Raw genomic sequence first — 13,860 nt, 5'->3', positions numbered from 1 at the left:
ATCCTTGATGCGGCCACACCCAGATTTCATCTCCAGCGGGCCACACATAAATTGAGTTTGAGACCCCTGTTCTCTGTAGTAGAGAAAGTATATTGATTGCATATGACTGAGTGTAGTGATGTGTTCAGCTCACATACAGTGGTCAGCTTTACACAAATGAATCATCGTACAGGTGATACACTTACGTGCAAAACTGGCCTGCGGTCGACTTGAGCTTTCTCCATCTTCGTTTGCCACTGGAAAGAAGAGAAACAAAAATGATGAAGCCAATTGAGAAAACCCAGCTGGGAGCCCAAAAACATAAATCAACAAACGAAAATAATGAAACGTGTCAGGAAATTGACAAAGTTGTGCAATATTGGTGAAACCGTGACATATTTACTTTGCTTTAAAGTACCTTATAGTGACAGGTTATTGAGAAAAACGAATTTGCTACCCTATAATGTTCATTCTTTGTCTTTTTTTTTTCACATTTTAACCCATTCCAGAGTACCTCAGGCCAGAAGCTTAAGTTACCATGGTGATGTGGCTCGCTGGAAAGTGAGCCAGCTTTGTACAAAAACAACGCACACCTGAACTGTCAGGTTTAGCGCAACGTATCTGCAGGCGATTTCAGTGTGTGTTGGAACGGGAGTATTACATTTGACTGGCAAGGGGCAGTGAGGTGTATTTTATGTGTGTGTGTGTGCGTGTGTGTCATGAATCATGATTTGATGACAGTCAGAGAGAGAGAGCGGTTAAAAAAAATGCTGAAACCCCAAAGGTTGTGTATTGAGAGCCAACAAAGGTAAATAGTTTGAATGCGTTTTAAAGACATTCATGTACGTATGGAATTAGTCTATTGTTGTATACAGTCGAGAGGTTCTGGGTTTGAATCAGACTTTTCATGTTCTCTGGATGGCTCCCTTCCGACATTCCAAAAACATGCATGTTAAGTCCGTTAAAGAGTCAAAAGAGCGTGAAAGTGAATGCTTGTCTGTATGTGAACTGTGAGTGAGTGGGGAGGACCAGTCCAAGTTGTACCCTGCCTCTCACTTTAAAGCGGAAGTCAACCCCAAAAGTTTCTTTACAAGAACGTGTTCTATGCAGCCCCACTAGTCGAAACACATCATTTCGATTAATATTGTATTTGTGGAATATGAGTTCAGTTTCAGGGGCAGCCAGTTAAGTCCCACTGAAAATGACATCACAGTTGCTCAGGGGTCAGGTAACGAGCAATAATGGCTCAGCTTCTGAAAAGAGGTGAGGCGGTGAGCAGGCGCATGGAACATGTTATTGCAAATAAATTTAGGGGGTTGACTTTCCCTTTAAGTTAACTGGGACAGGTTCCAGCTCATCCGTGACCTCTGAAGTACCTGCGCACCAATCAAGTACCAAACGAAACGACTAAATGCAGTGGTGCCTTGAAATACGAGTGACTCTGAACCTGTTTATTTCCACTCCCTCTGAAATTCTCTGTCAAACTAAACATAAAATAAAGTGAATTACACCTTGTTAAAAAAACAATAACACATAGCTTAGCCTTTAAATCTGCTATCTTAAAGTGGAAGTCAACCCAAACATATTTTTTTCAAGAATATGTTCCCAGCAGGCCCACTGATTGAAGCGCAGCATTCTGATTAATTTTGCGTTTGTGGAATATAAATTAAGCAGCAAAATGCACTCATTTTTAGCCATCTCTGGAGGCGGCCATTTTTTCTTCTGTCGACTGAAAATGACATCACAACTGCTCACAACGAGCAATCATGGCTGACCTGTTTTCTGAATCTGAGCCGTGATTGATCGTTGTGAGCAGTTGTGATGTCATTTTCAGTCGACAGAAGACAAAATGGCCGCCCCCCAAAGATGGCTAAAAACGAGTGGATTAACACTTATTCCACAAACGCAATATTTATCAAAAAGCCCTGTTTCAACTAGTGAAATTGCATAGAACATATTCTTGAAAAAAAAATGTTTCGGTTGACTTCCGCTTTAAGATAATCACATCAAAGTCAAAACGTAAGCAGAGCTGCGCTCAGTTTTGTTTGGTGCACACACTAGCTATAATCCTAAACCTTTTTTAACAGTTCATCTGGGTACAATGATACTACAATAATAAAAATGAACTCCGGTGAGGTTCAGTTCGGTTCAGGTTGGTTGTGGTGAGAAAAACAATCCAACTTCAATATGATTTTGCAGACAAATAAATAAGTGACAAATTGATCGATTGGTCGATTGATTGGCTGCAAATTAGGAGGAAGTGATGAAATCCTCCAGCGAACCAGCGTGCATACACGGCAAAGGAAGAGATAGTGATAAGTTGTCATTCTGTAAGATGTGCCGAAAAAACGGTGAAGAGCAATTCACAGACATGTGTGTTCCACCATGACTCATATGAAGGATTATGCGAGTTTGCGACTCCACAAGCACAACTGCCTCTAAAGAAAAGTTAAGTAAATCTGAGCAACACACTCATGAAACCCTCACAGAGTTGAGCAAACAAATTTTCATTTCTCAAGGCTTAAGAAAGATGCTAGACAAAGCGGCATTTGTTTTTCAGGTCATATCAGACCTATTTGATTGACCGTGGATAGTTGAACAGACATGAGTTTGATTTTTAATGATTTTGAAGACGCATTTTATATACTTGGCATTTTTTGTATTCATTCAAATCCGGCAGGGTTGTTTATACATAACGTGTTCAATTTTTTTCATTTTCTTATTTTTACATGAATCATGTTTCCGTGTTACAGACATCGCATTAAATGGAAAATGAAAAAGGTTTCCAAAATTGGAGATAAGTGTTTTTCACAGGAGCGACGATATACTGTATATACATTTATATATTACAAGTACTTTAAGACGTTAAAAATAGGAACATGTGTACCCGGCATTACTCGTGGAAGAGAAAACCGACTCACTATATGGTCTAAAATATAAAAGAGAAAGATAAGGAATGATTCTGAGAAACAAAGGACAAAAAACAAAAAAAAAAGTTTTTTCTTTTTTTCTTTACCCTGATGGGCTAGCGGTGATGTTCAAATGTGTTTACATGGCAGTGTGTCATCAAGAGAGACACACTGACGCTAACAAGCTCAGCTCGTGACAAAGCGCCACAGTTGGGAGTCCAAACATCAGTGGCTAGACTCCATGTTTAATAGAGCACTGGACGTAAGGGGCAATGAGGGAGCAGTGCTTCGCAGTCACGCTTCAGAGGAGGTGATTGGAGAACAGCGTACACCGAGAACCCTGACCCAGCAAAGCCATTGATTGTGATTCTTCTGCGTTGCCAAGGCAACTGTCCATGCTTGTCGAGAGCAGCATTGAAATATAGGCCGCATGTGACAAGAGCGGATTTGGAGATCTGCTACCATGCAAACGGAAAGTCAATTTGCGCTTTGGGTTGCGTTTATGGCTTCTTGAGTGGGACACCTGGAGATTATTTGAGGACGTTATAACCTCTTTGTGAGTTACTGTGTCTTTTATCATATCTTCAAAGGTGGTAGTGCTTTGTGATTTGAGCAAATATACACGATGTAGACTAAGGCAACACAGGGGCTTAATGGCTCGTGCACAACTGTTTGTGTGTCACTCAAGAGGGCATTTAGCGTTGCATTAACACAACCACCATCGGTCACCGGACTACGGAGGCCGCCAGGGGACATCACAATAATATTTAAGATTGTTTTATAATGCAATACTACCGCGTTTTGTTGCAAAACTTTTGCGTTATAACTCAATAAGTTTTCAGTTTTGATTGCGTTATTTATTTTAGCAGAGCCTGGAGACTCCGAGGGGCTAACCTATCGCTGGGGTTGAAGTAACCGTGAAAAAATTCCTCGGTGGCAAAGCACCAGGGGTGGATGAGATCCGCCCGGAGTTCCTAAAAACTCAGAATGTTATGGGGTGTCCCGGTTGACACGCCTCTAGAACATAGCGTGGAGATCAGGGACAGTGCCTCTGGATTGGCAGACCGGGGTCATGGTTCCCCACACACATCGGAACACCGGAGGATGTGTTCCAATTACAGAGGAATCACACTCCTCAGCCTCCCTGGTAAAATCTATTCAGGGGTGCTGGAGGGGAGGGTCCGTCGGGAGGTCGAATCCCGGATTCAGAAGGAGCAATGCGGTTTTCGTCCCGGTGGTGGAACAGTGGACCAGCTCTACACCCTCAGCAGGGTCCTCGAGCGTGTATGGGAGTTCGCCCAACCAGTCTACATGTGTTTTGTAGACTTGGAGAAGGGGTTCGACCGTGTCCCTTGGGGAGTTCTGTGGGGGGTGATGGGGGTTACCGGGTACCAAGCCCCCTCATGCGGTCTGTTTGGTCCCTGTACCACCGATGTCAGAGTTTGGTCCGCGTTGCCGGCAGTTATTCGGATTCGTTTCCAGTGAGGGTTGGACTCCGCCAAGTCTGCCCTGTGTCACCAATTCTGTTCATAGCTTTTATGGACAGAATTTCCAGGTGCAGCCAAGGTGTTGAGGGGGTGCGGTTGGGTGGCGTCAGTATTGCATCTCTGCTTTTTGCAGATGATGTGGTACTGTTGGCTTCTTCAAGCCGCGACCTCCAACTCTCGCTGGAGCGGTTTGCAGCCGAGTGTGAAGCGGTTGGGATGAAAATCAGCACCTCCAAATCTGAGACTATGGTCCTCAGTCAGAAAAGCATGGGGTGCCCTCTCCAGGTTGGGGATGAGATTCTGCCCAAAATGGAGGAGTTCAAGTATCTTGGGGTTTTGTTTACGAGTGATGGTAGGATAGAATGGGAGATCGACAGGCAGATCCGTGCAGCATCCGCTCTCGATTTACCGGCGGATCTACATTATACCCTCGCCCACGGTCATGAGAATGAGGGTGTACGTGCTCTCCCTTAGAGGTTCGGTCATACGGGATGGGCTCAGAGTCAAGCCTCGCTGCTCCTCCATGTAGAGAGGAACCAGCTGAGGTGGCTCGGGGCATCTGATTAGGATCCACCGGCAGGAGGCCCCAAGGATGACCCAGGACATGCTGGAGAGACTATGTCTCCCGGCTGGCCTTGCTTACCAACAGCAGAAGTACCACATGTAAAAAAACTGCAAAACACCATGCTTTTGAACTGATACCAGATTTAACCGCATAATTGTTTAGTTTGTTTTCTCATGTTTTCCCCCCAAGCACATAAGTTCATCCAGATTCGGGCTGTCAGGACAATAGCGTGAATCCCAGGTGACGTCAGCGGCAGTTTGAAAGCTTGCTTGTTTCCATGGAGTGCTCGAAGCGCAGTGTGGCAAGCATCAACTTCAGCCGACTGGACTAACGCGCCAAGTTGAGCGGCCAGTCTTGAATGTGACATGCACACAAAGTCTTACCTATGGTGATGTTGAAGCCGTCGATGCTGAAAGTGGCGCTGCGCCCCTTTCGGAAGCGATGCTTCTTGGAGTTTGCCTCCATACCTCAGGCAGCTCAGTGCCTTTAGTGTGCTCGTTCAGTTGTTGAATCTTTTTTTAAGTTAATTAATTGTAAAACAAATAAAACAAAAAAAAAAACTAACAAAAAAAAAAAACAGTCGTCAGACTCCGCTTGGTGCTCAGTGCTAGCGGAGAACTCTCACACTGGCCACCTTTTCAGGCACAGACCTTCCTCTCCATCGCCACCACCCCACCGTGACTTTATTTTCCTCCCTCTCTCTTGACGTTTCCACACACCTCAACAAGCTCATTTCAACTTCTCTCTCTCTCTCTCTCTCTCTCTCTCACTCTCGTTCACTCCCCTAAGAGGTACGGTAGGTGTACTGTGGGCGGTCGGGGGGCGGACATCTCTAGAGATCTTTAAAAGCACATGACTCCTCCTACTAGGAAGAATTTTCAGCTTCGTAGGCTCAGAGTTGGCATGACAAACTGATGTCAGAATCTATTCTTGTTTTGCTGGCTAAAAATGTCTAAAAAAACAGTCTATCAAGACATGCCTAACATAACATGTCATGGGAAATTGAACAGGAGTGATTATGCGTATTGTGTCCCGACGAGTCTCTGAATCAATGCCACTGCCTTTTCATTTTATAGACGCTTATTTACCCCAGCACAGAAAGGCGAAGCCCATTATGAGCACACGCGCACACACGTACGCGCACACAAAAGCTCTGTTCTGTGGAATACGCAGTGCTCCTGCCTCAATGGTTAAACAGTATTTGTAAGAGTACACAAAAGCCACCCCCAATGAATTCTTATCGGAGCAAGGATACGGCTTTCTTTATTACTTTGACTAGTATCTGCAAGATATTGTCCTTTTGTGTTTGTTTGAACTAGCTTTCCTTTAAACAAAGCACCCACATACACACACTGAATCACCAAAGAATAATGCTCTCCTTATTAACACCATCTGACATTTAGCTACAGAATTTTTTTCCCTCTTTCATTTGCCCGCCCAATCCGTGTCATCTTTGTACTTTCCCCTCCAGCTGAGATGCTAGGTATACGTCACGTGACATCTCTTTATTGTCGCTTCATAGTAAAAAAAATCTTTTTTCAAGGGTCCGTACAGGCATAGTCATTTTTGTATAAACCTAAACCAAATTATTCTATTCAACTGAGAACTTGTATTACGTCGTGATCTCTCTAATTGACGCTGCTGTCACCAGGTGCATCATCCACTTCAGATAAACGCTTCCCTAAAAATAGTCAATTATCAAGAAACGTAGTAGGTAATTATCTCAGCTCAGGGAAGATATTGTTCACAACCATTGAGTCCACTTGTTGCTAACTAAAGCAGCACTCACCAGGCAAACTGAAAAGTGTGGAATCTACAGTAAATAAGAAAAAGATTATTCTGTAATGCGGAAACAGCGCCGTAAAGAATGATCCAGTAGAACTGCAGAGTTTAAGCGACTTATGTGATCCTTCAAGTCCTTTTTATTTTATTTTAAGAATCTACTTTCACTTGCAAACTGTGATACACACAATATATATTTTTTAATATTAATCAAAAATTGTTTGTATTACACTTCTGCCGCACGTCACCCTCAGCTGAGAAAACTACAGTAAAACTAGAACTACAGAAAATTGTATTAATTGCAAGGTAATTCATTTAAACAACAGCTGTGCCTTGAGATACTGGATGTTTAGTTTGAAAGCGGCATTAAAGGGAAGTCAATGCTGGGTGTTCTTTTAGGGCAATTTGCAGGCTGTCAGTGTGAAAGGAGCTGTGGTGTAGTATCTGTGCCTAGTTGAGGGATTGATAAATGACGGTTAAATCAACCCTCTGGCAAATAAGGCAAGACATTTGTCAAAACTGAAGACATTTCAGCCCATGCTGAGGAAGTAAAAGAAAATCTAACGATGCAGCTTGGGGCAATGCATCTCTGCCGAAAATGTCCAGTGCCATCACACACCGAATTGTTGCACATTAAGGTGAGTGTCTTGTGAGTGATGATAACCAGTTATTGAACAATATAACATGTGTCATACAGGGGACTACAGAGTCATAATCATACGATTAAACAACACCATAGACACCACATGATGCCTACGTTCTCGTGTAGCAGAGGTTTCTCCGGAAATGGAGATCCATTACAATCAAACCATCTATCCAGTTATCACAGTGAGCCAGAGTAAGCCGTCACAATTCCAGAAAAACATAGTGATCGCCACTTGTTAAATAATTATCCTCTGCCTGATTTTGGCTGCTGGTCCCGCTGAGGGCTCAGAAAGCCTCTGGCCGCCAATGCAGGCCCGACTTGGCCATTTGTGAACATGTTCCTTTTGCCTTACCAAGATATTTACACCTTCAGGAAAATTATTTTTTTTTTTAATGGAACAGATCGCAGTTTTGCAGCTATAACCATAACATCCACTCATGGTCGCTGAAACACAGTCATTGTCAAGGTGTCTCAATACTTTTGTCAATGGAATTACAGTGGTGCTATTAGATATGAATAACCCACAAACTAGTATTTCATGATACCAGCAGATATTTTCCTTGTTAAACACATTATAAATGTTTTGGATTGTTTTTGGGAAGGCTGGAACGGATTACTAGCGATTCTATTCATTCCAATGGGAAACGATGATTTGAGATACAAGTGTTTTGAGGCTAGTGAAAAATGACCATCGCTATTACCAGTGTAGTGTGAGGTCATGACCCTTAACAGCAAACCAAAAGTCTGGTCCTAGCCAATGTGCCTGTGTTAGATCAATTCCTGACACTAATTTGACATTAAGTGCCATGAGGTAATAAATATGATCTTCCCCCTCATCACCTTTGCAAGGAAAAGACCCCAACTGCCATTCCAGCTCATTTGCAGACATTATCTTTGGAAAGTACGCACCACAAGCCCTTTTCTTCCAAAGTGCCTCAAGCACTACTACGCCTGCAACACTGCATAGTAGACGCCATCGTGGGACAACTCTAGGCATCCTGAGTTGAACCAGAGTTCGATCCATTCCTGTCCCCATTCATTGCCACAAGCTTTCGCTCAGGTTGTCCAACATCCCGTGTCGGTCAACATCAAGACCTTCAAGTTTCTAAGAATTATACTCTCTGAGGACGTGAGGTGGGAGACCAACACTTACTTCATCCTCAAATAGGTCCAGCAGAGGATGTACTTCCTGCAACTGTTGAGGGAGCGAAGTCTGCCACAGGACCAGTTGACAGTTCTATACTGCAGTCATTGAATCAGTTCTGTGTTCATCCATCACAATTCGGTTTGGCGCTGCTACAAAGAAAGACAAAATCCAACTGCAACTGATAATTCGGACTACGGAGAGTAGGGGTGGGCGATATGGGCAAAAAGAAAAAATCTAGATATTTTTTCAAAAAACTCGATAACGATAATTTGACGATATTCTACAAAAAATATTTTAAATCTGCACTTGCTTCACAGACCATGTAGATAGACAGCGTTTGTGAACAACATCTCTTTTAAATTGCTAAATACAGCTTCTACAAAACAATGCTATTCTACGACAATATTTAAAGCGGAAGTCAACGCAAACATATTTTTTTCCAAGAATAGGTTTTATGCAAGCCCACTAGTTGAAACAGGGCATTCTGATAAATATTGCGTTTGTATAATAAGTGTTAATCCACTCATTTTTAGCCATTTCTGGGGGCGGCCATTTTGTCTTCTGTCGACTGAAAATGACATCACAACTGCTCACAACGACCAATCACGGCTGACCTGTTTTCTGAATCTGAGCCGTGATTGGTCGTTGTGAGCAGTTGTGATGTCATTTTCAGCCGACAGAAGACAAAATGGCCGCCCCCAGAAATAGCTAAAAACAAGTGCATTTTACTACTTAATTTATATTTCACAAACGCAAAATTAATCAGAATGCCGTATTGTAACTAGTGGGCCTGCTGGGAACATATTCTTGAAAAAAATATGCCTGGGTTGACTTCCGCTTTAACAATACAGTACAAAAAATGATGTCTAGTCTTACATCGATTTTTGGGAATATTTATGTCATTTGACTGTCTCTGCTGTTATTCCATAATGATATGACATTTTAAGATGCAGTAACTCCTGCTGTACCACTGCCAACTACTACAGCAATCAGAATGAGAAAAAATGTATTTGATATGTGACGTGTGGCGAACTGTCACCAAGTGAGGGAAAAAAAAAAAGACGTCGTCATGACAAAACCCATTTCTCATACATTGGCCACCGTATTCAAAATAAAGTTGAATAACAAAACTGCAACTTCCCGAAATGTGCATTTTCCCACTCATTCGTCGCTGTGATATGTAGACTTTTGGGTGTTTGGGTGTATGCTGGCAGTGCGGACAAAGTCAGATACCAAGAACAAGCGATTAACAATTAATCAACTTTAAGCTTTTAATATCGAGGTGGAGTAGTAGTCGACTTGTCGACAAGTCTGTTCAACCTCTAGTGATGGGCCGCACACTTCTTAACTAAAAACTAACATTTTGTCATCACATGCAGCAGTCTTGTTCTAGTAAATTTCCATGACAGTATTTTTACCTGTGCATGTTCCCAGCCAATGCATTTGGCATTATGCAATGCATTTTAGAAGTCACAGAGGACATTACATAACGCACTTAACTAAGAGACTGTGATTCCCATATTTTTTTTCCCCATCGTCCTTTAGTCAAATGTGAGAAGTGTATGAACTCTGAACTGTGACCATGCTGGCATGTTTTGTATATAGGACTTAATGACTTTAAAAAAAGGCACAAGATGTTGAATGTGATTACACTCAAATGAAAAGAAGACAGCATCGTAACACAGGAAGGCCGGGTATGGCTGAATTGCATTAACTAGAAAGCTTGTTTAGACAAATACACGTGTAAGGCTTCCCTTTTATTTGTAAAGAACAATAAACTACCTTGTTTTGTTTTCCTTGAAAATTTACTCTTTAATTGTTTCAATACAAGTAGTTGGAGTTTAGAGTGTCTGCCCACCCATCAAGCGTGAAATTACACAATCAACTATTGGATCCACTACACTAATTGGCAAGTGTAATTCTGTGGCTAGGTGATGAAGTGCATTCTCCTTGAGTGAAAGTACAATTGATGCTTTTGTTGTCTTTTGGGCCACTGTCTTTCGCACCGTGGGTGCCTGATTCCACAGGTTAGAAGCCCCTCATCTCGTCCCAAACCCCTAGCGTTGAGAAAGACGCCCTCAGCATTGGCCCCCAGTAGAGGGTGGCGGGGTGAGCAGTGCCTAATTTGCAAGAGACAGGATCATCCACTTCTAAACCGACTGATTTCCACGAGGTTAAAAACTAAGGTAAAACTGTGCTGGAATTCTTCATCCTTATGGTAGGTTAAGAAAGGCCCCCTTGTCACAAATGCTAATCCACAGTTGCTAATCCACAGTTTTAAAAAATATTTTAAAAAATGTTTCTTTTAACAGAGAACGGATGCTGGAATGAAGATATTCCATTTGACAGAAGATCATTACATTTCAGTTTTTCTGCATGGTTCTGATAATGATCAGAGACGGCTACAGGTGAGGGACAAGTAATTTGCAAGTCTGTGCTAGCGTGTCGTTCTTTACTTTACCCTGGAAAGTAGCAAAATCTGCAATTGGGAAAAATCGGCACCATCTGTTAAGACTTCCGGTAATTGTGTGTGCAACTGATTGTTCATTAAAGAGTCTTGAAACAAACAAAAAGCAGCGACGATGAAAGGAATATATGTAATTGTGTTTAGTATATGTACAATGAACTGGGGCTGCTAGATTATGAAACATTTTTTAATCACGATTATTTTGGTAATAATTTAAATCACGATTATTCAGATGATCATTTATTTTTTGGTACAATACAATAAAATGTTTTAATGTAAAAAAAATGTAAGGACAAATACATTTCTTTGAAACAGTATATATGTAAGTTCCTTTTGGACCAAAACCAAAATTGATCAAATAAGTTATTATAAAATAAAAAAGGTGCAAATGTATAAATTCAAGCATGATTTCTTTGTGTGCGTCGGATATAAATGCATATTAATAATCGTTTGTTACGATTATGCAAATTTTGTAATCGTGGAGTGTAATAATCGTGATTGCAATTGAATTTTGATTAATTGCACAGCCCTACAATGAACCCCACTTTTCACGGAGATACAGGACTAAGCCCTGCCGCCAAATGTGAAAATTCACAATTGACATCCACCCAAAAAGTTTAGTAATTGCCTACACTTCAGATGCCACAAGATGGTGGCAAAGCAATTTTTCTTGTTAGACAAGGATATGGCCTGACTAAATAAAGCTCCTCCCCTGACTTCATCATAGTTCCTTAGCACCAAGATCCAACAAAATATTAAAGAGTTCACTGTCTGCGACATTCACACGATGGTAAAAAACCTTCCGGGCTGTATTGTGCTGATAACGACACCGGCATTGAAACAAAACTTTAGAACATTCAGAGAGATACTTCTGCAATAATATATATTACAGCTACAGTACATGGGCAGTTGCACCCAAATAATAGCAAATATGCTGTCGCCCAGTCGGACCCACTAAATGTCTTTAATGCCTCGGTCCATTTTTTAAAATGCATGCTGTGCAAAAGTTGTCAGGGAGGTGTCGCCTACCGCCGTACATCTGCCGAATCCTTGGTAAGATTTTTTTTCTTTTTACAAGGGTCATTACGGAGAGGGCAATGTTGCTGTTGCTAAGCAACGGTGGGGTCTTTCAGACATGCATACACTAGGACAGTGACACGGGGTTAGTATGGTACATGGCAGTCATTAGGCTGTGTGTTTGTATAGACGAGACAGTGCTGATACTTCCCGTCCATGACATCGGCGGCAATGAGCAGAATAACACAACAGTGACGGAATACATTCAGCCTGGATCATAATTGTTGGCACAAACACACACACCCACTTGCTTTAGCAATGCTTGACGTTATGTGATTCTGCCCTTTCTGGGCGTGCTTTAAACTATTTAATGAAACCCCAGTTGGAGTTAACTGTAAAACTAAACACAACAATAATAATTACACACATTGTATACAGAGATGGGCAAATGGGTTGACGGACGGCCAATTTGGGATCGTGGGATGGAGCAGAAGAAGTTTCTTAAAAAGGACGGACTAAGCAAGGATGGAAGTGGGTTTTCTTCCGTCCCTGTAATCGTCCCTAACCGGGTCAAGTACTGATTTACTTACGTGTTGTCTTAGGTTGGGTTGTTTTAAAAAGAAAGACGTCTGTTCTCTTCTGCGATACCACGGCGCCGCCTTTAGTAACTGCCTGACAACACTTTTTTTTCTTTTTCATGTGCTTTCCCTGCAGTAACATTGTACTGACAAGCATTGTCTGCCCTCTAGTGGTTCAACACATGTAATACCATGGATTACGCCACAGGACGCCCATTTCACTGACCAGGAAAAAGGTGGATAGCAATTTTGTTTTGTTAACTAACCGTTAACATTTAGTACATACCTTATCCCTCTGCACGCTAAATTATGTCTTTGTCCGGGCCATCTCTAGAGCATAAAAATCTCTCCAAACCGTCATTCAGGCTCATGCCAGCGCCGCCGTACACTTAAAGCTACAACCCGGAAGTGGAAGTCTCCTAAAATAACATTGTGATATTTTGCAATACAGTAATTATTTTTATTGTGAAAAGCAACGCATAAAAACTGAAACCTATTGAGTTGTAATGCAAAAGTTTTGCAATAAAATGCAATATTATTGAATTATAAAGACATATCTTAAATATTCTCATGCTACTCCCAGCAGGCAAGTGGATGTGCATAGGAAATTAGCCAGCTAATGAGCTTCAAATAATGTTATGAATGAACCCTCTGCCGTTAGCATCTATCCCATGGCGTCATGCACGGACACTTTTTCTTTCTTTCTTTCTTTTTTATTTTGTGGAACGGACTGACGAAATGTAAGGACGGAAGTGCTTTTAAAGAACGAGGATGCACAGGGTCGGAGGACAGTTATTTTTATGAATAAGAATGGAGGGACGATCACGGAAGGGTGCCCAGGTCGTGGACGGAGGATGGACCGGCAATATAGGGTAAAGTGCCCATCTATGATATAAAGTAATATATACAGTCTTTGATGTTTTATGTGCTGTATACATGTGCTGTTCTCCCATGTGCAATATTTTATTAAAGCTCTTAATGGTAGTATAGTCTTATTTCTTTATTATGTCTTATATTCCCTGGCTGGTTGTTTTTTACTTGCACTTGACAGGACACAGTGAGCAGTTAGTGTATGTTGTTTAATTTTTCATTACATTAGGAAAACACAAGATCATTTAGTTTACATGTTTATTTTTTAATGTGAAATAAGTCAAGCTAAGGCTAGTCTATTACTGTTGTTACTTTAAAAACATTACTGCAGTCCCAAGTATAATCATGTGAGTCTGTCCAGAAATCAACTGGCAGTTTGTTTAACATCCCTATTTACAATATAACAATAACAC

At 41.6% G+C, this 13,860-nt stretch overlaps 1 protein-coding gene across 4 annotated transcripts in view; it reads right to left on the bottom strand.

The window, feature by feature from the left end:
* pde1cb (phosphodiesterase 1C, calmodulin-dependent b) overlaps positions 1 to 13,860 on the bottom strand; it is a 106,134-nt gene that overhangs the window by 83,761 nt on the left and 8,513 nt on the right. For 2 of the 4 annotated variants that reach the window (XM_086043296.1, XM_086043297.1), the window contains exon 2: positions 186 to 236. In XM_086043296.1, coding sequence (XP_085899422.1) covers positions 186 to 236 — 51 coding nt within the window. Of the gene's footprint in view, positions 1 to 185; positions 237 to 5,323; positions 5,578 to 13,860 lie in introns of those variants that run through there. The other 2 variants (XM_086043298.1, XM_086043299.1) reach the window with 2 other exon arrangements.

This window comes from Filicampus tigris, chromosome 10 (genome assembly GCF_054856515.1).
Source record: "Filicampus tigris isolate MCC_2025a chromosome 10, RoL_Ftig_1.0, whole genome shotgun sequence".
Classification (NCBI taxonomy): domain Eukaryota; kingdom Metazoa; phylum Chordata; class Actinopteri; order Syngnathiformes; family Syngnathidae; genus Filicampus; species Filicampus tigris.
This window is presented reverse-complemented; position numbering and strand designations above follow the sequence as displayed.